Genomic DNA, 24,232 nt, shown 5'->3' with positions numbered 1-24,232 from the left:
TATTCTGGGAACTTAGGGAAGTGAATAATCCTTTTTTGTCAACACCAAATGTGTTGACTGTTGAGTGTTGTTATTAAACTGTATATTAAATTTGGCTATCCACTGAATCATACACATGTTCATGATGTACAATATAATATAACTTGTCTAAAAAATTAACTAAATTTCAAATTATGAATGAAAAGTATAATGCTGTCATTGGTCAAGAATGATGTAGTGGGAGTGGGCATTACTTCTGTCTGTTACTAGTTGGCACATTGCTGTATAGTGTATACACAAATTCTGTCTTTATAAAAACAAGAATTTATCTGCCAAGGGGAAAAAGGAGGGGACCGGATTGTAACCCTTTGCTATCGTAGATGGACAACTACATGTATTTAAAAAAAATAACTTTTCTCAGTTCAGGTCCTCTATATTATTGTATTTTAGGATAAAGGAAGAGGTTAGCATAAGTCAGCCATGTCTGCAGTGGCTATTTTGTCCTGTCAGCCAAATTCACATCCATTTCGTGAGCGGCATATCTCGCTTCATGAACCAGTCAAGATTGGCAGATCTGTAGCCAGAGCCAGACCAGCTAACAACAATGGCATTTTTGATTGCAAAGTTTTATCCAGAAATCATGCCATGCTTTGGTATGAGAATGGCACAGTAAGTATACTTGTATTTGCAGTTCATGTGGGCTTGGTGTACATATACTACATTCCCTTACTTGGTGTGTAAGGTATTTAATAATGCCTATGGATATGACTATCAGTATTACATTTGTACCATCAGTAACACACTGGTACGCATCTTTATGCTCAGCCAATCTTTATCCATCATTATGGAGAGCTTGGACTCTATTTAATGTAATAGTGATAAATTCACAATTCAAAAGTCCTACAAGGTAGTGTATCGATAAATGCTTGCTGTGACCTTACATGTATATAATACTATACTGAGAAGAGGATGAAATCAAAATATATTTATCAAACCAGAGGCAAGAGGTCTCCAGATAGTACTATTAAAAAGGCTAGTACATGTATACACTTCAGAGGTTATTAGGCCATAAAAAAGAATATGTTTGTTTGCCCTAACCCTACCTACCCATATATTAGCTGCCTACTCAAAATCTTTTATTGTCTTGATGTGAACAAGTTTTTTTTTTAATCAAATAGGCATGAAGACTAAAAATCATCTGACACTTCAATTACTCTTTACCGAAAAAAAAAAGAAAATGCCTACCTACCTACCCACTGTCTCTATCTTTGGGTAGGGTTTGGGCAAACCAAAATATTTTTAAGTGTGGCCTTACACTCATTAAACAGTGACTTCAAAATGGAATTGGAGGAACACATACCGTATTGAGGCTTGTATAGTCCGCAGTTTTTTCTCCAAAATTAATATTGCCAGGCAGAGGTGCAGATTATAGAGTACGATATACAAGAAATAAGAGAAAAACTTGATTTTTCCAGGTTTGTTTATGTTCCACCATTTTGGTTATTGAAAATGTAGAGGGTGCCCTTATAATTTTCAAAACTAATAATTTACTTAATCCATATATTAATATGCAATTTTAATTCAAAATCCAATATTAACTGATAAATATCAATATTAAATGCTTCATTGCAAATTTCTTTTCATAGCATTGTATAACATAAACTGGAATCTGCTTGTATTTACCAGAATGAAAAAAGAATATAAATCAGTTGGGAACCAGCTTATGCAATGTATAACATGTATAAACTACAAAACGTAATCAGTTATTGGTTCCGTGTTGGTGTTTCATACTGACATATGCGTTTTGTTTTAGCTGAAGATCTTTCAAACATTAATGTTATGGATATGTTTAATAATATTTAACTTAAGAACAGAACTGTTTTAGTTTCAAAAACTTATTCTAGTAGTAACTATGAAGTACAGATTTCCACACACTCTCACCATAATTATTTTCAATGTACGCATGCTATATAAACTTCTGGTTAATATGAAACACATCATCCCAATTGTTTATTCCTGATTTTGACTTATTTTAACAGTTCTAGGAGTGTTCTAGAATCATTTACAAGAACTTTCAACTTCTACTTTATGATGGAAAGCAGGTTTTTCCATGAAAATACAGCAAACGATCAAACATGATTTGAAATTACCGGAGTTTCATTAGATGTTTTCAAGCAGTTACAAAAAGTTTTCAAGCAGTTACAAAAAGTTTTTTTCCCTGAATTCTCGTGGCAAAAAGGGGATGCTGACAATGTACCAGTGCAGACTTGACAAGGCTGATTATGGTATTCCATTGTGTGGTCATTTATGTAGGTTTAAGTTCAAGGTCACCTGCTAGCAGTATTGAAATTCTTGCAAGCATTTAATGTAAGAGAATACCTCTTGTGTCTGATCTTTTTCCAACTTTTGTTCAATGGTTTCCAATGAGAATAGGATGAAATATACAGGTTGAAGGCAAAAGATCAATGTCTCATGGTGATTCTACGGTCTTTCTTAAGCAGGGATAAAAGGATGTTTAGCAGTTGATCTTGTGATGTCAAATTATGTAAATCTAATATTATCTTTTGATAAATGGATAAATATGTCAATGACTAAAGCTAAAAGAAACTTGATAAATTGATATATATGTCAAGGACTAAAGCTTAAAAAAAAAATGTTAACATGTTATTTCAGACTAAGATAAGTACATGTATGTACCTATCTAAATTTAGCTCTGACTGCCACTCTTTGATATAACATAAATGTATAAATAGGAGAATACAAAATAATGATAAGAGAATTACTGTATTTGTCAGTAAAGCCAATATCAGACACTCTGATTTATAAATTGGCTAATCAATACATACCTTAAATAACTAGCAATATTGGTTTTAAATTTAATATTTAATACAATTATGGGCAATTTAATATATTTATATTAACAAAGTGTTTGCTGATGATGAATTATAATTATCCTGTATATTCCATTGAATCCTTACCTTTATAATAACTCATGTTTTTTCCAATAAATTGAGAAAGCTGTCTATTGTTGAAGACTTGATGCTGACAATTACTGATCATTGATTGTTTTCAATAATCCAAATAATTTTATAACCCGACTAAGTGACTGAGGACTGCTTAATGTCCAGCGTCAAATATTATATTCATATTCAAAATGATAACAGGTTAATGAAACATTTGAAGATATTGCTTAGTTGAGTCTGATGTGTTAAATTCAATCTTTAATGTGCAAGCTCACAACTTGTGACAAATTAGTATACACAGGAACACTTCAAGGACACTTCTCAATATTTGCAAGAACATATGGTTTTGGTTGTACATATACAGTAAAATGAGACATAAGTACAATCCTTCAATTACATTTTCATATAATATAATACTTAAGACTAGTAGGATTTTTAATACTAATACGAGAGACTCTTCAAATTGATACCCTAACCTGCTAATGGAACATAAAATGCACATGATTTATTAAATTTTTTAAGGAAATGATTGCTTTTTTGTGTTTGTTGATTTATTTAAACAATAGGAAAGTGATAAGGTCCCTCCTCTAATCTCTTCCCAATTGATGTGACTAAATTCAATACAGAAGATGAAAGATTATGATTCAGACCAACAACCTATAGCCTATATATATAGGCTATAGGTGCTTTAGAGAAAACCTTGTCTATCTGACTATTGGCACTTTGACCTCAAAATGGTTAATGATCTTTGATTTGAACACCTTGTTGGCCAACCATTGTGAACCTTGTTGGTAATTTATATTAACATTGCCCATGCTTATTTGTAGAATCATCAGAATTGGTTTCTTTTGGTACATAATAGTATTAATACATTTCCACCACAAAAAAGCTTCTCATGTTATAACTTTAACCTTTCAGTCATCATCATGAACCTTATTGCCCATAATCCAGTTACCCTGTAACCTTCCCAGTCTTAAGGGTCAAATGAAGGAACATGTGTATAATGTTTGCATCATCTGTGACTGCTGCAGTACCTGTATTACAATTCCACTATATATGTTCCTCTAAACAGGATTAAGAGGTAGGGGCTAGAAAAAATTACAATGTGACATATTTGGCAGTGAAAAGGAGTCCAAGACAAGGAAAGTAAACTACCACTGAACAAACCAGACTTTCAAACATTTAATATCAACTTTGATGTCGCATTACAGGAAAGAGATGTTCATGTTTTAAATTACAGAAAGAGGTGTTGAAATATGAATTACAGAGAATACAGAAATTATATTTGGACCATTTACTCAGATAATCTTCCACCATATGAATTTCAAATCCACACAAAATTTCATGGAAGTTGAAAGTTGGATAAATACCCTTGGCAAATACTACATATTTCAACTCCTTTACATATTTTCCTCTCCATACAAAATAACATTCAAAAGATGATAGATTAAGGGACTTCTTTTGAGGGTTCTGGATTGGTATCCAGTCAACTGGGGTCCTATTCCCTTATGCTAAGAATAGGAGATAGTTTATATTGGGACTCAATGATGCTGTTTTGAATAGGAACAACATAGGCTTGTATTTTTCAGTTGAACTGATGCATCTAGGCAACTGTTGATACATCCTTTGTAGTAATCAAGTGGATAAGCAGAAGCTTTTGTTGTTAATTGTATCTTAATGTAAAACACAGGTGATAGACATAACCCATCTATTGCTAATGAATGATTGCTAGTTATAAAACCTATGCCATCCTAAGTCTGTGTATGCCATGTATGTTGGCCATGGAATGTAACAGGACAGGTAGAACTTAGGTGTAGGGGTATTGCTTGTTCTTAGTAACCAGATTATACAGACCCTCGGAAGGTGAATTTTGTGAAACAGGATGACATTTAGGACATTCTTAGATATTCCAGTTAGATCTAATCAGATATACTGACCAATTCAATTTATTGGTAAACAGTTAGTGCATGGTGATTTGGGGAATTGTATGGCTGTATTTGTGTTATTGATGTATATACTGTCTTTGTTGTGGTTTATTATGAAATATTTGCATCTTGCCTTAGGATGATATGACAAAAAGTCATGACCCAACTGGTATATATGTTATGTATGCCCTATAGGTTTGTTTTGGTTCAGCAAGTTGTAGAAAGTGTTATAAAGTTTGGTTGTTGACTTATGCAACACTTGGTTTCAGATAGATTGTAAGGATGATAAGGGTCTCACACAAAGAGAACTTGAGTTAATGAAGTTTATTAGGTTTTTGTACATAATTTGTTGTTTGATGTCACATTCTTATAAATCTCATTTCTCCTCATCAAGAGAAAACAGGATTTTGTATCAGATAAATTATAGAAGTAGTCATACAGTGTGTTTGTACATTAAGCTAATATTTTTCGGTTGGTGCTGCGAGTTGTTATTGCTACTGAGTTGAAGGAGAGTTAGATAACATAAAAAAATAACATCATAGGGTGACATAATCATACAAGGACATTCATATCTTTCAAGGCATTTATCAAACCACTTTGCTTGCCAGTCTACACTTTAATTATAGAAAGCTTGATATTTTTACACACTTTGTCAAAATATTGTGATTACCACAATTATAAATACTTACTTATTTTTACTCCTACACAATCTTTAAGTAATATTGCAGGTAGATTAAGATTTTTTATGCCCCTGTCGTAGTGGAGGGGGCATAAAGTCTTACCCTTGTCCGTCTGTACGTACGTCTGTCCGTACGTCTGTAAGTCCCAAAATTAGTTTCCGTTCTCTTACTTTAGTTTGCCTCAACCAAATGTTATGAAACTTATACACAATGCTTATTACCACAAATAGCAGATTAAATTTGAATTTTTGTGGCGTCACTTTTACTGTTCTAAAGTTATGCCCCTTTACAAATGGAAATATTGCTGAATTTTTCGTTTCCGTTCTCTAACTTTAGTTTGCCTCAACCAAATGTTACGAAACTTATACACTATGCTTATTACTAGAAAACACAGATCAAGATTGAATTTTGGTGGGGTCACTTTTACTGTTATAGAGTTATGCCCCTCTACAAATAGAAAAATTGCTGAATTTTTCGTTTCCGTTCTCTTACTTTAGTTTGCCTCAACCAAATGTTATGAAACTTATGCACAATGCTAATTACCACAAAACACAGATCAAGTTCGAATTTGGGTGGTGTCACTTTTACCGTTCTAGAGTTATGCCCCTTTACAAATGGAAAAATTGCTGGATTTTTCGTTTCCGTTCTCTATCTTAAGTTTACCTCAACTAAATGTTATGAGACGTATACACAATGCTTATTACCACAAAACTCAGATCAAGTACAAATTTGGGTAGCGTCACTTTTACAGTTCTTGAGTTATGTCCCTTTATAACATTATATGCAAGGGGGGCATCATCTGTGTCCCATGGACACATTCCCCATTTATAATTGTTAGTGTGACTGATGCAGCAGATATGCTTGAAATGTCTGACCATTTCCACATTCATGTTTAAGCCTATTATTTCCTTGAAATATATCATGATTTGACAATTATTTTTTACAGCTACATTTTTGAAGTTGATACAACACAATTTGGGTCATCATGACCTATATTTTATGCTCAAGTTACTTCCCATAAGTTTTGTCGTTAGCTTTATCTCTGACACCTGCATGATCTGTGATGGTATATCTTTAAAAAAAAAACATACATTTTACTGCTTAAACAATTTCAATTTTATATACTATGGATTCATTTATTTTCATCGGTACCACTTTTTGTGAATTGAATAAAAATTGCATATTCATGGATATTTGATTTCATGGTTTCACCAAAGTCTGCATATAAACCTATAGAAAATGTGTACTTTTTCATTCAATCTAATTAAAATTAGTCCTCTGACGCACTTGCTCCTCATTTTCGTTTGGCTGTTAATATGTCAGGCGCTTACATGTAGATTGTTTTTCGTTGAAAATTTAAATTCATGGTTTACCTTTACCAATGAAATCAACGAAAATTGGTACCACACAAAGAATGATAAATCCACATTACAACTTACTATATCATATGGGTTTTGCTCATTGTTGAAAGCTGTACAGTGTCCTACATGGTTAGTTGTTACATCCTTGCCCTCTGATCTCTGATACATAGTTTTCTCATTGGCAATCACACCACATCTCTTTATTTTTTATACTAGTTATGTTTGAATTAGTTCAATATAATTATAGACATCTTCAATTGTAGCTAAATATTAATATTTTGATACATTTAAAAGCATGCTAAGGAATGGAGTGTTTTCAAGTTTCCTCACATGACACTACCCCAAAATACAGTATGGCAGCCAACAAAGTATATTTTCTTATTGAAACTAATTGGGTAGTACTATGAATATGAAAAATCTTCCAGTATGGGAACTAGGCTATATTTAACCAAAATTAGCCAAAATAATCGCAATGTCTTAAAAGTAAGTTGATTTAGAAATTGTATCCAATGACCATGCACTGGGGAACATAGTTTGTTTTACTTGCATTCGGATTTGAGATCATATATAATATGCATAATTGTGAAAAAACAGGCTTCTTGAAGCATCTTGTGTCTTTATTGTCCCCCGCATTTCGCGTTGTGGGGGACATGGAAATACTGGGGTCTGTCCGTCCGGTCTTGTTAGTGCTCTCATGTGTACAGTTCTTGCCAGATTTTTATGAAACTTATATCAGGTTTATAACAGCAATGCCTTGGATGAGTTTGAAAATCAGTGCTGATCAATTATTATATGACCGCAAAATAATTGTTCAAATTCAGTACTGTATCAAGCTTGAATGTTGTGTCCATACTTGCTGTTCAGGGTTCGACCTCTGCGGTCGTATCAAGCTGCGCCCAGCGGAGCATTTTATTTTTAAAGAGTTAGTATTCCCCTTGGAAATATTATATGGAAAATTGCCTCATGACCGCTCTTATGTGTACAATTCTCGTCAGATTTTTATACGCCCGTTTACGGGACGTATTATGGTATACCGTTGACCGTCTGTCCGTCCGTCGTCAACATGTCAGACATTAACTCAAAAAAGCTTTAACCAATATGCATGAAACTTTAGTGAATTGTTTATATCTATTGACATGAGCTCCCTTTCGTTTTTTATAAATTTCAGATTTACTGTTTCCAAGCTTTGGGGTTTTATTTATTAAAAAGGGGGGATTTTCCAGTTTTCAGACAATAACTCAAGAATGCTTTCACCAACTTGCAAGGAATTTTTGAGAATTGTTTAAATCTATTGACATGAGCTCCCTTTTTTCGATTTTTATAAATTTTAGATTTTACGTTTCCTAGTTATGGGGTTTTATTCATTAAAAAAGGGGGGATTTTCCAGTTTTTGGACAATAACTAAAAAATGATTTCAGCAGTTCTCATGAAACTTTAATGAATTGTTAATATCTGTTGATGTAAGCTCTCTTTAGAATTTTATAAATTTTAGATTTTAAATTTCCGAGTTATGGGATTTTATTCATTAAAAAAGGGGGGATTTTCCAGTTTTTGGACAATAACTCAAAAATGCTTTCAGCAGTTCTCATGAAACTTTGGTGAATTATTTAAAGCTATTGATGTAAGCTCCCTATTGATTTTCATAAATTTCAAATATGACATTGAGAAGAAATTGAACTTTATTTGTTTATAGTCTGACAACAGATTTACTAAGTATTGCACAACAGCAAGAAATCTTTAATTGAATATAAATTCAATTCATATAACCAATTTCAAGTTCTTTGGCTACATTTATTCAGAAACTTATAATATGTCAAATATTTAATTACAATCCAAATTCAGACCTGTATCAAGCTTGAATATTGTGTCCATTTTTGCCCCAACTGTTCAGGGTTGGACCTCTGCGGGCGTATTCCAGCTGCGCTCAGCGAAGCAGTTTATTATGAAATTAATACTATAGGTTTATATCATCAATGTTTTTGATGAGTTCGAAAATCAGTGCAGATCAATTATTATACAACTGCAAAAAATTTTTTGGGATTGTATAATGGTATGATGTCGTCGTGGTCTGCGTCGTCGTCCGAAGACCCATTGGTTTCCGGACAATAACTTTAGTTTAAGTGAATGGATCTTTATGAAATTTTCTTAGAAGGTTCAATACCACAAAAGAAAGGTCGGGATTGATCTTGGGGATGATTGTCCCAACCGTTTAGGAATTATGGGTGCAAAAAGGTGCCCAAAACAAGCATTTTCTAGTTTCAGGATAATTACTTGTGTATAAGTATTTCGATTGCTCTGAAATTGTACCACAATGTTTAATACCACAAGTAGAAGGTTGGGATCCATTTTAGGGGCTATGGGGCCAACAGTTTGGGAATTAAGGGCCAAAAGGGGGCCAAAAACAAGCATTTTTCTAGTTTCCAGACAATAACTTGTGTGTAAGTGTATGGATCTCTCTCACATTGTACCACAAGGTTCCATATAACAAAGGGAAGGCTGGGATTGAGTTTTGGGTTATTGCTCCAAGGGGGGTTTGAAAAAGTTGGGGGGGGGGGATTTTTTTCCCAATTTTTTTTAAGGGATTCATATTTTTTTTTCAAATTTTTTTAAATTTCGATTTTTTGAAAAGTTTCAAGAAGAAATCTTCAATTGCACAGTAATGCGCAATGGATTTATAACATCTTTGACCACATTTATTTTGTGTCAGAAACCTATATTATGTCAAAAATTTGATTACAAGCTGTATCAAGCTTGAATATTGTGTCCAAATTTGCCCCAATTGTTCAGGGTTCGACCTCTGCGGTCATATCAGGCTGCGCTCAGCGAAGCATTTTATTTTTAAAAGAGTTATGCCCCTTGGAAATATTGATTATATGGAAAATTGCATTGTTAGCACTCTCATGTGTACAATTCTTGCCAGATTTTTATGAAATTTATATTATAGGTTTATATCATCAATGTCTTCATTTCTCTATGATATTTATAAATTGTTCTAATTTAAAAGAACAAAAAAAAAAGTACTATTTTAGTTATTGCCCTTGGATAGATGAAATATGTGCAACATGGCAAACATTGGAACTTCTTTTATTTTCATAGGCAATTTTAAATAAAATTTCCACATGTATATGCATTTTATTTCCTTATATTTATTCAACATGTGCTATCTTTTAAAACACTCTTTGTCACTATTACATTACTGTAGTAATAATCCTCATTTTGGACTTCTATATAAATGGATTTGGAATTTGAGTTTTCATGATCAGCTGAAGGATAATGATTTAAGGGAATGAAGGTTTAACAAGAAAGTTGATTGTTATAGAATCATGTACTTATCATTATTATATCAGAGGAAAAGCTAAGGAGCAGAGGTTTTGCTGTTAATGATGAACATTTCATCTGGTAATGATTTGTAACAACCTGTATGCCATTATCACATTGCCTTATCATAATTTCCTATCTTCGTGTAGATGTTTGTTTTTTCTGTGGCCAGGTACATTTGTTTGTAGATTTTAGCTTGTAAATGGAATCATTATCAGTGACTGTGTTGGAAGAAATATCTTTGAAAGTTAGAACTTTGAATTGTATATATGTATATAAATAAAGCATAAGCTTAGAAAAATCATAGACTGATTACTGTGCAAAATACATAGAAGCTCTGAAATAGAATAAGCACTTTTTCCACACCTAAGCAGATGTTTTTCCTTCTTATTTTCAATAAAAGTTTGGACTCAGTTGTTCACACAAGTGAAACAGTTTACTTTCACAAACATTGCTGTTAAAGGAATAAAGTTATAAATTTTTGATCATTTTGTTGTCCATATGTTTATAATACATGAGGTTACTTTTTTATGTGATCTTCATAAAACTTAATAGATTCAGTGTTTTCCCTAGAGGGTTTCTATGCAGTGGTGCCCCATGTATTGATTTAGGCCCTCCACCATCCTTGAACATGTTTAATTCTCTATTAATCTATATGATTCTCAATATTTTTGACCTCTGTCCCTTCAGCTAACCTAGGCCTCTCGTCATTCATAAAATGTCTAAGGCAAACCCATGAGAAACAGACATACAAGTATCATGTATAGCAGATTGTCTTTTAGTGGTCTTCTAAAACAGGTGTTCTTTCATTGGATACATTACAATTGTGAATAATAGTGATGCTTATGAGGTTGACTGTCATTATCTTGTTGTATCAAGCTTAATAATTAAGAGTATGGAAGAGTAAGACAATCAATATTTTGTATGTAGATGTTTTGTGATCTGAAGCTTCATATGGCATATTTCAGTTGATCATAAACAACAACTTCATGGTTCAGAAACAAATGTACTTATTTGCTTTCATCCACTTCATTTGAACCTTGGTGGATAGTTGTCTGGCTGGCATTCATACCACATCTCCTTATTTTTATACTGAGTAAGCAATTTCTTTTTCCTGATTAGTAAGAACTTTCAGAAAAATAAATGGAAATGCCCAGAAATTTGTGTTGCTGTTAATAAATAATGGTATTGGGATTTAAATATAGAAATTGTTTTATTATGGCCTTGAGTTATTAAGAATAATAAGGCAATTGAACGATATGTGGTCAATAGAATCAATCTATTATGTACATGCCTGTCTGTCTGTCTGACATGGGTCACTTACTCTTGCATAGTGAGCATGTAAAGTTTGTGATTAGGTCAGTTTAAAGGAAACCACTAAAAGTAAGTCAATGATATATGGTATGCAGTTGTAAAAAGTATATATAAGACTTGGCACATCTCACTTCCATGGAGATGATTTAGCCCTGTCCCTACAATCATGAATTATTGACTTTGAAACTTTTGTATAGTTTATTTGTTAAATGTTTGCAATTGGGTCAGTTTCAGGGGAATCACTGATAGTAAGTCAATGATATTATGTATGTAATTGTATTAACATTGGCACATCTCATTTATATAGAGATGATTTGTCTGCCTCCACACTCATGGTCTATTGACTTGGAGATTTTTGCATAAATATGTTTGTGATTAGGTTAGTTTCAGGGGAATCACAAATGAGACAAATGATATTTGGTTTGGCATTTGTATTAGCAATGACACACTTTATTAATTTCAAGATGTTTTTGTCCCACCCCTCGGTCAAGGTCCATTGACTTGAAACTTTTACATGGTGAACTTATAAAGTTTGTGATTAGGTCAGATGAAAGGAAACCACTATCAGTAAGTCCTTGATATTTGGTATGCAGTTGTATTAGCATTGGCACATAATTTCCTTGGAGAATTTGTGGCTAACCCTCCTATATCATGGATCTTTTGCATTTGTAATATGTTCAAGTGTTGCCATTTAAATTTTAATACTTTATGTATTGAAAAAACAAACAAGTCAGACATATTTCTGTGTCAACAGTTTATTAAAATGAATATATTGTATCTGGAAGCGCATGAAATATCAAAAAGCCACAGATGTTTTAAATCTTTGGTGCATTTGTTGAATACAGAATTGTGAAACATGCACCTCCTCTGCAAGTTGGAAGATAACCAGAAATCTATCTACGTCAGAGTTGTAATTTTAGAAAAACTAAAATGTTTTAATATTCTTTGATGAGAAGAAAGTTTATTATACATTAAGCTCTACATTCTAGCATATGGTTGATATAAGTATATAATTAAAGGTTGAAAAAGGCCAAAGTTTATCAGCCAGATTAAGGTTTTCATAATTGCTGATAGACAAAAATTTTCTGCCATCATAATCTATATTTTTATAACAGAACTCAGTAGTTAGTGGCAATATGAACCATGGATCATTTGTTTTTCCAAAAGGTTTGTTTATTTTTGTTGAATTTAATTGAATAATGATTTTATAATAAATATTATAGTTCCTCATTACATATTCTGTGGAAATGCCTGCAAATTTTTGACACTGTTTACTTGATTACATGTAGACAGAGTGTTGAATCTACTTATATTCTGTGACAAGAAGATTGCATATATGTCTGAAACTGCTTATAGATTGATCTTAAGTTTACAGGTGTTACATTTGAGTTCACTTATTCTGGATTTCCTTTTAACTTCTGGTGTCCTTTAATTGGTAGGTGAGCAGCCGAAAATGATGTGAAACTATCACTTTTCTTTGCCTTATGATCAAGAAATAGCATCTTGAGAAAAAAGTTTGAATTTTTTATGCCCCCGTCGTAGCAGAGTGTGCATTAAGTTTTACCCTTGTCAATCTGTATGTCCGTCCCTACGTCCCAAAATTGGTTTCTGTTCTCTAACTTTAGTTTGCCTCAACCAAATGTTATGAAAATTTTACACAATGAAAATTACTGTAAATTCAGAAATTATTGCGAGGTTTTTATTATTGCGAAAAATGCGACAGAGTTGTAAACGCAATAATTTAAACTCAAATTTTGAAATATTTTATATGAATTAAACAGGATTTTTCTCAAAATCGTAAAAAATAAAATCGCATTTAAGTCTTGAATGACAAAATCGCAATAATAAATGCACGCAATAATTTCTGAACTTACAGTACCACAAAACACAGATCAAGTTTGAATTTTGGTGGCCTCACTTTTACCGTTTTAAAGTTATGCCCCTTTACAAATGGAAAAATTGCTGAATTTTTCGTTTCCGTTCTCTAACTTAAGTTTGCCTCAACTAAATGTTATGAAACCTATAAACAATGCTTATTACCACAAAACTCAGATCAAGTACAAATTTTGGTAGCGTCAATTTACAGTTCTTGAGTTATGTCCCTTTATCACGTTATATACAAGCGGGGGCATCATCTGTTTCCCATGGACACATTCCCCATTTATTTTATAATCTTCCCATATTTTACTGATAAATAGACTTAGATTTTTGGCAGCCATCATTACATTTTCACACTGACAGTAGCAATCGCAGGTGAGATACTGTGAATCCGTGGAACCCTTTACGAATATTTGATTTGTCATAAATAAACTCATAATTTCTATTTACGTTTGGCTAATGAATATTTCTCCCAATTGCTAACACAGATCCAATGCAGTTATGCTGTCACAAATTTCCCCAGTGCATGCTGTTTGAAATAATAATTTATCTACAATATCTTAAACTGCATGAAAACTAGAGTAAAACTTGGCAAAGAAAATGTGTACTTCAATACAGTTCCTCATTGTTGTTGGAGACTGTTAATGATTCTTATCAGTCGATTTTCTTTTTAACACCTGAAACTTTAAGGCCAAATCTATTCAACTTTGATAGATATTAAGATTATGGTACAATTAACAAAGGTTCTTTAATAATTTGATTGGATGGCATACAAAGCAGCTATAGACAACTTTTAAATTCATGCATTTTCCCCATAAATTTATTATGTCACAATGCTTATATTATTACATTACAGTAAGAACCAATTGACCAATTACATACTTTGAACTTATTGACATCTGGTCAACCCATGTAACTCATTCACAAAAAACAATTTGAGATTGGTCTATGGTATCAAAGGTACCCTTTGAACTTCTAGAGATTTTTGTTTTGTTCTGAAACTTCAAAAAAAGAGCAAATTTCCTGGTTTTCCTGTAAACCAACATGTCTGGCATGATTTTAAGTATAAAACTTAGGGATAATGCAGGAAAATGATCATTTTATAGTTTTCCTATATGTACCTAATTTTCAGTTTTAGTTGTATTAAAAATAAGTAGTTACTGAGAAATTGCAAATATTGTTCTTTTTCTTTTGGCCCTTTGAAAAGTTCATTACATTCTGGTGGTGACCTCATTTTCATGGTTTAGGGACTTCTTGAAAAAATAATGATTTTTATACGACTGCAAAATAATTTTTGCAGGTCGTATATTGGTATGACGTTGGTGTCGTCGTCGTCGTCCGAATACACATTGATTTTCCCACAATAACTTTAGTTTATGTGAATGGATCTCTATGAAATTTTACCATAAGGTTCAATACCACAAAAGGAAGGTTGGGATTGATTATGGGGGGTTATGGTACCAACAGTTAAGGAATTAGGGGCCAAAAAGGGACCAAAAATAAGCATTTTTGTAACTTCCAGACAATAACTTGTGTTTAAGTGTATGGTTCTCTCTGAAATTATACCACAAGTTTCAATACCACAAAGGGATGGTTAGGATTGGTTGTGGGGGGTTATGGCTCAAACCGTTTAGGAACTAGGGGCAAAAAAGGGGAAAAAACAAGGGTTTCCTGGTTAATGGACAATTTAAAAGCAGTGTAAGGGAGGTAATAAAAAAAAAAATTGTACAAAAAGGGGGGGGGGGGGCAATACGCAACAGCATAGTTTATTTCACAAAAGCAAAAAATTGAATATAAATTCAAATCAATTCTAAGTTCTTTGACTACAGTTATTCCGTGTCGGAAACCTATTATGTGTCAAATATTTAATTACAATCCAAATTCAGACCTGTATCAAGCGCGAATATTGTGTCCATTTTCGCCCCAACTGTTCAGGGTTGGATCTCTGCGGCCGTATCCAGCTGCGCTCAGCGAAGCATTTTATTTTTTTTGTAATTTGAATTTCTCACTTATTATGAGTGATAATATAACTATATTTGGTATATAGATTCCTTGCAATGTCTAGATGTCTGACGGACATAATTCACCTGACCTCAACCTCATTTCATGGATCAGTGGTCAAGTCTGTATTTCAGATACTATAATCAATAGGTCAACTTATTTGTTGTATGGAATGCTCGTAAGGTGTACATTTCCGACTGACAGGTTTCATCTGACCTTAACCTTTATTTCATGGTTCATTGATCAATGTTTAGTTTTTGTAGTTTGGTCTTTTTCTCGGGTACTTTAAGCAATAGGGTCACTATATTTGATTTATGGAATGATTGTAAGGTGTGCATGTCTGACTGGTAGGGTTCATATGACCTTGACCTTTATTTAATGGTTCATTGGTCAGTGTTTTGTTTTCATGGATTTGTCAGTTAATCAGATACTATAAACAGTATGTCAATCAGATTTGGTGTATGGAATGATTGTAAGGTGTACATATTTGTCTGGCAGGGTTCATTTGACCTTGACCTCATTTTCATGGTTTATTGGTCAATGTTAATTCTTCATGGTTTTGTCAGTTTATCAGGCATTTTCATGTACATTAAGCAATAGGTCAATAATATTTGGTGTATGGAATGACATCTTTCTGGCAGGGTTAATTTGACCTTATCATTATTATTTAATTATGATTAAAAGATAAGCAGGCAAGATATTTCATGTGCAATCTTGTAATTAAGTATGACTATATATTTATAATGAAGTTACAGATGAGAGTTTCATTCTGTTTGAATTTATTTTGACTTAGTTATTGTCATCAGTCTTAGACAATTTCATTTAAATTCTTGTAGATGATATTGAGTTAATATTTGTTAATGATTGTTTTCAGATCACAGAATTTATATGAGTTTTTGTCTGATTGAAATACTCTTTGACTTAATTATATTGTCATGGGATTTAGACAATGTCATTCAAATAAAAATGTTCGTCTACATTATCAGCCTCAATATAGATATTGAGTTTATATGTATAATGATTGTTTTAGATGAATTTTTGTCTGATTGAAATACTCTTGACTTAATTATGGTCTTTTCTCCTTCCTTGTCAGCCCTCCTTGAAAATAATGAGGTTATATTTTGTATATTACTGTATAATAACACATTACACATTGCGTATGAGTGTTGTGATTGTTGACTTTTTGATCTAATTACAAATATCAGACTAATGACTTGAAAATGTTATGAGAATTATGAGAGTTTTCTATTCAGTTTTCATGTCTTCTAGGCATATTTCACTGTCTTTCAATTTCAATTCTTTATTACCATAAGTTTAAAAAAAGTTCGAGGAATAAATTTCTTTATTTCAATACAGATAAACTTGATCATGATAAGACAGACAGAAGATTAATAAATTCTTACAGAATAAAACCAAAAAAACCTTACCCAAACAATTATCTAAAGTGAATCAGAAACAATTTTTTTTCAATTTCAATGCACAAAATATATATATTTTCTAAGGTTACATAGTTCAATAACGTAAGAAAATTCTAAAAATTCAGATAATTTGTACACTTATGGCCTTTTCCAAAAATAAGGCTTGATAAGATTTCTTTGTAATTTTAAATACAATTGACATATTAGAATAAAATGCAATTCATCCTCTTCTTCATAGGAACACATTTTCCATATTTTAGAATCTGTTGTTAACATTTGAATACCTGCCTTGCTCAATGACAAGACTAATGTTTAGTATTTATAAGATGAAATGAGTAATGACAGATAACATCAGAATTTAATCCTGTTTACTTTTCTTCTTTTTGTCGAGCCTTCAACTTTTGTCGAAAAAGCGAGACATAGCGATCCTACATTCTGTCGTTGTCGGCGGCAGCGTCCACAAATATTCACTCTGTGGTTAAAGTTTTTGAAATTTTAATAACTTTCTTAAACTGTCCTGGATTTCTACCAAACTTGGACAGAAGCTTGTTTATGATCATAAGATAGTATCCAGAAGTAAATTTTGTAAAAAAAAAGTTCCTGTTTTTCCGTATTTTACTTATAAATGGACTTAGTTTTTCTGCCAGGAAACATTACATTCACTCTGTGGTTAAAGTTTTTACAATTTTATTAACTTTCTCAAACTATCCTGGATTTCTACCAAACTTGGATAGAAGCTTGTTTATGATCATAAGATAGTATCCAGAAGTAAATTTAAAAAAAAAAAAACCTGTTTTTCTGTATTTTACTTATATATAAATGGACTTAGTTTTTCTGCCAGGAAACATTACATTCACTCTGTGGTTAAATTTTTTTTAATTTTAATAACTTTCTTAAACTATCCTGGATTTGTACCAAACATGGACAGAAGCTTGTTTATGATCAAAAGCTAGTATCTAGAAGGAAATTTTGTAAAAAAAAAATTCCTGTTTTTCCATATATTACTTATAAATGGACTTAGTTTTTCTTCCAGTTAACATTACATACAGTCTGCAGTTAAAGTTTTTAAAACAGTTATTAGATTCATAAACTGTCCTGGATTTTTACCAAACTTGGACAGAAGCTTCTTACAATAAAAAAATTGTATCGAGAGGAATATTTTTATTAAATTTTTTCCTGATCTCATTTTTGTTGAGCCTGCGATTAACAGCAAAAGTAGGTGAGACACTGGGTTCTGCGGAACCCTTACGAATTTTTAAGCTCATCTGGCCCAAAGGGCCAAGTGAACTTTTCTCATCACTTGGTGTCCGTTGTCGTTAACTTTTACAAAATTCTTCTCTGCTGAAACTACTGGACCAAATTAAACCAAACTTAGTCACAATCATCATTGGGGTATCTAGTTTTAAAAAGGTGTCCGATGACCCGGCCCACCAACCAAGATGTCCGCCATGGCTAAAAATAGAACATAGGGGTAAAATGTAGATTTTGTCTTATATCTCTGAAACCAAAGCATTTAGAGCAAATCTGACTTGGGGGTAAAATTGTTCATCAGGTCAAGATCTATTTGCCCTGAAATTTTCAGACAAATCAAACAACCTGTTGTTGGGTTGCTGCCCCTGAATTGGTAATTTTAAGAAAATTTTGTAGTTTTTAGTTATGTTCAATATTATTATAAATAGAGATAAACTGTAAACAGCAATACTGTTCAGCAAAGTAAGATCTACAAATAAGTCAACATGACCAAAATGGTCAATTGACCCCTTAAGGAGTTATTGCCCTTTATAGTAAATTTTTAACAATTTTTTTGTAAATTTTTGTAATCTTTTACAAAAATCTTCTCTGAAACTACTGAGACAAATTTAACAAACTTGGCCACAATCATCATTAGGGTATCTTGTTTTTAAAATGTGTCCGATGACCCAGCCTACCAACCAAAATGGCCGACATGGCTAAAAATAGAACATAGGGATAAAATGCAAGTTTTGTCTTTTATTTTTTGAACCGTTATAAATAGAGAAAATCTGAAAGGAGCAAAAGTGTTCAAAATAATGAGCTCTACCAATTGTCCAAATACGTCAAAACTGTTAGACCAAACTCTGATAGGAGTTATTGTCCATAAATGACAAATTTTACCATTTTTTTTTCATTTTTGCCTATTATCATGAAAACTATATGATATTTAGAGAGAAACATTTTTTTTCCTTTATGTGTTATATGATTCAAATTATAATAGATAAATAGACATTTTAAATAACAAAAATAATCAGCAAGGCAAGATTTATTAAAAAGTCAAATTTTGCCGATATAGTTAGTAGACTTTCACTCTTCACTCTGCCCTTAAATGAGGATTTTTTTTTACCCTCTTTTGTGTTTTGAGCAAAAACTAAAGAAGATAGAGAAAAACTAAACAGACTGAAAGATCAGTAATAGAAGATCATCAAAATAGAGATATTTATCATGAAGTCAATTCTCGTCTACAATGTTGGATAGTGTCCTTTGTTTGATATGCACATAGACCAAGGTGAGCGACACAGGCTCTTTAGAGTCTCTAGTTTATTGTTGTGATACTAAAACCCTTTTACTCAGACAATTGCAAGGTAATTACAGATTTCTGATTTGCGTTTGGGCATTTATGTAGATATGACTGCATTATACATAGATACTATGTGAGCAGTACAGCTTCTTAGAGCCTCAAGTTAATGTTTATGGCAAGATTGAAATCAGTTAATTTTAACTAAGATCCCTGATCTGTTATGCATGTTATAATGCTTAATTTAGTTTATCTGTCTTTGCATTGATTTTTCTTGCTGTTTGTTGAAATATGATTATAATTTCTCATTAGCTTGTTGGCAGGTTATGATGGAAGATTTTTGGCAAAAGAAGTGAGAGTTTTTAACTTAAGTTAACCAGAGGAAGTATTTTTGTGTGTCATATTTTGCAATCGTTTTAGCCTGCAAAAATTTTCCATCTCATTTTCAGGAAGTCCTCCCACATGCACAGGTAGTCTAGGTTGTGTGGAATAATGATAATATTCCTTCTTCCACAACCACAGGACATCCCTATTTAAATACAGGTGGTCTAGGATGTTCTGGCTAGTAAAAAGTTTGCCTCTAACTTAGGTACAAGTAGTCTACTCTAGGATGTTTTGACTGGTAATAAGTTTGCTTTGCCATTAGAAACAATTGTACTAGGATGTTTTTGGTAGAAAAATTTTGCTTTTCTCATGTACAGGTAGTTCTTCCTCAGGCAGGTGTAGAATCGACTGTCTGGGCTTATGATAATTTTCCATCTTCGACTCTCACAAGTAATCCTTCCTTAGTTACCATTAGCTAGGATGTTTTGGCTAGTAATACGTTTGCTCCTCCCTTAGGTACAGGTGGGCTAGGTTGTTTCAATGTTTGGCTAGGAATTATTTTCTTTCTCCCATAGGCATAGTTAGACTAGTGTTTTGGCTAATTTGGGTAATTTTCCTGCCAACCTAATAAAGCACATGGACTAGGATGTTTGACTATTAGGATTTCCTTTTTCTCTCATGAACAGGTAGAACTATTTCTCCCAAAAATTGTTATACATTAAAGTTTTTCTTTTCTTCTACTGCTTTGTGAAATATCTAGTATTAATCAGTTTTGTTCTGCCTATGGTAACATGATGAAATGTTCTGATACACAATAAATAAACATCCACTACATATTGGTCTTTCTAGTTTTCAGACACTACCAGATTATATCCAGAAGTTTTTCTTTATAATGCATTGATTAGGTTTAGTATAGAAAACCCTCCATTCATAATACATTGTACATCTGTAATTTGTTTATCTTATATTTATAGTTCTACCTCCAAGACACAAAAAGCAGCAATGGTACATTCATTAACAATCAACGCCTCTGTAAAGGGGGAGAGGAGAGCTCTCCCAGAGAGGCATATTCTGGGGACCACATACAGTTCGGTGTTGATGTGATGGAAAATAACAGAAGAGGAGAAAAAAGTATGTATTTATTTTATAGATACCAACCAGGAAGAATAAAAGTAAACTGGAAATGTCAAGTAGTTGATGTTTGTTTTAAGATATAATGTGTAGTTCCTTGAAAAAATTATTTTCATAGTCATCTTTCCTTATTTTTGTTTGTTTTTTATTCATGTTCATTTGATTCATTGTTATATTTTAAAAAAAATTTAGGGGGAAGGGCTACATATTATTTCTTTTCTTCTTTTCAGTATTTTTTTTTCACTTTTGAATAATGAACACTTGTTATTTTGTATAATACTGTGTTTATTAAATATTATATAACATACTGTGATTATAAAACCTAGCTTGAAATATACATCATTAAAGTAGTCGATATACATGATATACAAAAGAAAGCTGTGTTAATGAAGCATATTAAAACTGTTAATATTATTTTAATGATCAACCACCTGAAGGCTGTGTTCCTTTATTTAGTTAAAGTACCTTAAAATGATATAAAATCACCCACACACTAAAGCTATCATAGATGAAGGGTTATACATCATTTGTTGTTGTATTGATGGTTTGACACAAAATGTACACACTGATAATCACACAGACTTAAAATGAAAAACTTAGGCATGAGATCTATCTAAAATGTTTCTGTACATGTACATGATCAATAGAAATGTCGTTCATCTTTCATCATAGGGAAAATTAAGATGCCAAGATAGATATGTTTCTTTTTGTTTTTGTATTATACAAAGACGTTAGTTGACTGGTTCCCCTTTTTGCTTTTGTATTATACAAAGATGTTAGTTGACTGGTTCCCCTTTTTGCTTTTGTATTATACAAAGACGTTAGTTGACTGGTTCCCCTTTTTGTTTTTGTATTATACAAAGACATTAGTTGACTGGTTCCCCTTTTTGCTTTTGTATTATACAAAGATGTTAGTTGACTGGTTCCCCTCATGAGATAACAAGAATCACCAAACATATTAAAACTTAAGATAGAAATGGGATGTCCCAGAAATGTTACTAAAAGTAACTACGCTATGTAAGGAGTATAAGACAAGCCCCAGCTCATTTATTAAAAATTATGTCTCAAAACAAAACTTGACAGAATTTTGATACACATAATATTTCCTCACTCTCTCTCTCACCATACATGTATAAATCCAACAATGATCTTTTGATGTAGTTTCTCAAATGGTTGTCTTTTTTTGTTCGTTATATATAAAAGTATGTTCAGTAAATGAAGTTTGTAATAGAATTAGCATGTCTAGTCTGTGTGGGAAAATAACACATGAAAAAGCAGATACATTCATTTAAATAGTATCGTTTGGTTATACTCAATTGATGAAGATAGATTAATGTGTGTAAAGTTTAAAACTTGTTCTTGTATAAATTAGAATAGTATTCTCTAATAGTACGCCTGACAATGATAATATTTTTATTTCAGTAACTCATGGATGTATAATAGCAACCATTACCTTGTTTCATCCAGATGGCAGGGAAGCAAAGAATATGTAAGTTATACATCAAAGTCAATATCCAGGAAGAAACATAGAGTATAATACTGTACTACGGAATATCAAGCCTCCCAAGATAATACAATTTATAGAGATTTTGTTCAAAGCAAATGTAGCAAGGCTAAATCCTTATTTTCCACCTTTTAATGACAACCATCTCAATGCTGTCAAAAACAAGTGTTGTGTGAGAACAGACAGATTGAAGTGAAATTTTTGTTTGTCACTGAATTTAGGCCACCACCAAATGGAAATAGATTTGATAAATTTACATGAGACAGATTAATTTAATAATGATGGCATAACTGTAGTGTGAATTTAAACTAGGACATTGAGTAATGAAATCACATGGAAAAAGAAAATGGTATATTGTTTTAATTGTCCAGAAGCAAAATCCTTTCATATGGATCCCATGTACTTAAAACAGCCATTATAAATACTGATTGTCCTTGTATTCATTGGTTGTTAAATAATGAACAAATAAACAGTCAGAAAGATGATAATATTTAATTACAATAATTATGTGAAAATAAGTGTATAATATATATATACAAATAAGTGTATAATATATACAAATAATCAATAATTCAGATATAACAACAAAATAAAGTTAGCTTAACAACATGGGATGTAGACCAAGTGTTGTATGGATTGAGAGGTACAGAACTTTTTATTAAAACTATTCTTAGTTATAAAATTTGTTTTAATTCATTTAGGTAAAGGTCATGTGTAGAAATAGAGTTACAGTCTATTTGTGCTAATATTCAAAATAACCAAAGGCCTCTATAGATTATAAGAGTTTATATGCAAGTAAAATGACATACAACTCATTCTACGTCATTCAGTGATATTTAGATATCTAAAATTTTGGTTTAGAAATATGTAACATTCATGTGGTTATGATGATGAAGGATTAATGTTAAATGTCCAGTGGCAAACATTACATGCATATCAGGATGAGAACGTGAATAAGATAATGAAATAATCCTGCGTTGTACTACACCTACAAGCTGAGTCAGAATTTTAATGTGCTAGTTCAGAAGATAGCAGTCCACAGGAAGACATGTCACCCTACCAAGACATTTTATTTTGTTTCCAAGCCAACCATTCTCTGCTTTTACTCCAAAATGCTATGTGCTTAGGAGAGAAACAGCAAATACAAATCTTCCAATCTTTGGTTTGACCTAGCTGGGGATAGAACAAATAACATCCCTACAAAGAGGCAATTATGCTACCGCAGACCATCAGGGTGGTTTCATGTTGTTATGCAAATCCTTGTATATTATGATTTAAAACTAAGAAAACACAGATAAAATGACATCTTTTGCCCATTTATTTATATGAAAAATAATAATTCAATAAATAAATATATGTGCATTTTCTTTAACAGTTTTGATTCATAACCAAACTTGAGATGTATTATAAATGAATTGTATTCTGTTACAGTTACACTGATGGACACTTTGCCAATACTGTTACCCCAGGTTTCACTATACAGTCTCAGGAACTTTACCAATTAGCCCAGTATTTACAGGTATAGTTTTATGGCCTGTATTCATCAAAATGTCTCCCAATGTGACCTATAGTTGTTCACTTCTATGTCAATAGGTCTCTGGTGAAGAGTTGTCTCATTGGCAATCATACCACATCTCCTTATTTTTATACGCCCGTTTACGGGACGTATTATGGTATACCTCTGTCCGTCCGTCCGTCTGTCCGTCCATCGTCAACATGTCGGACATTATCTCCAAAATGCTTTAACCAATTTGCATAAAACTTTGGTGAATTGTTTATATCTATTGATGTGAGCTCCCTTTCGTTTTTTTAAAATTTAGATTTTACATATCCGAGTTATGGGGTTTTATTTATTAAAATAAGGGGAATTTTCCATTTTTCGGACAATAAGTCAAGAATGCTTTTA

General features: G+C 32.2%; 1 protein-coding gene across 10 annotated transcripts in view; it reads left to right on the top strand.

Moving 5' to 3' along the window:
* Nucleotides 1-24,232, top strand: part of LOC127729897 (sarcolemmal membrane-associated protein-like) — an 83,401-nt gene that overhangs the window by 362 nt on the left and 58,807 nt on the right. For all 10 annotated transcript variants that reach the window (XM_052237872.1, XM_052237845.1, XM_052237852.1 and 7 more), the window contains exons 2-5: nt 430-648; nt 20,666-20,822; nt 22,245-22,311; nt 23,758-23,845. In XM_052237872.1, coding sequence (XP_052093832.1) covers nt 460-648; nt 20,666-20,822; nt 22,245-22,311; nt 23,758-23,845 — 501 coding nt within the window. In that variant the 5' untranslated portion in view covers nt 430-459. The remainder of the gene's footprint in view (nt 1-429; nt 649-20,665; nt 20,823-22,244; nt 22,312-23,757; nt 23,846-24,232) is intronic.

The sequence above is a fragment of the Mytilus californianus genome, unplaced genomic scaffold (genome assembly GCF_021869535.1).
Source record: "Mytilus californianus isolate M0D057914Y unplaced genomic scaffold, xbMytCali1.0.p SCAF_1, whole genome shotgun sequence".
In the NCBI taxonomy this organism is placed as follows: Eukaryota; Metazoa; Mollusca; class Bivalvia; order Mytilida; family Mytilidae; genus Mytilus; species Mytilus californianus.
This window is presented reverse-complemented; position numbering and strand designations above follow the sequence as displayed.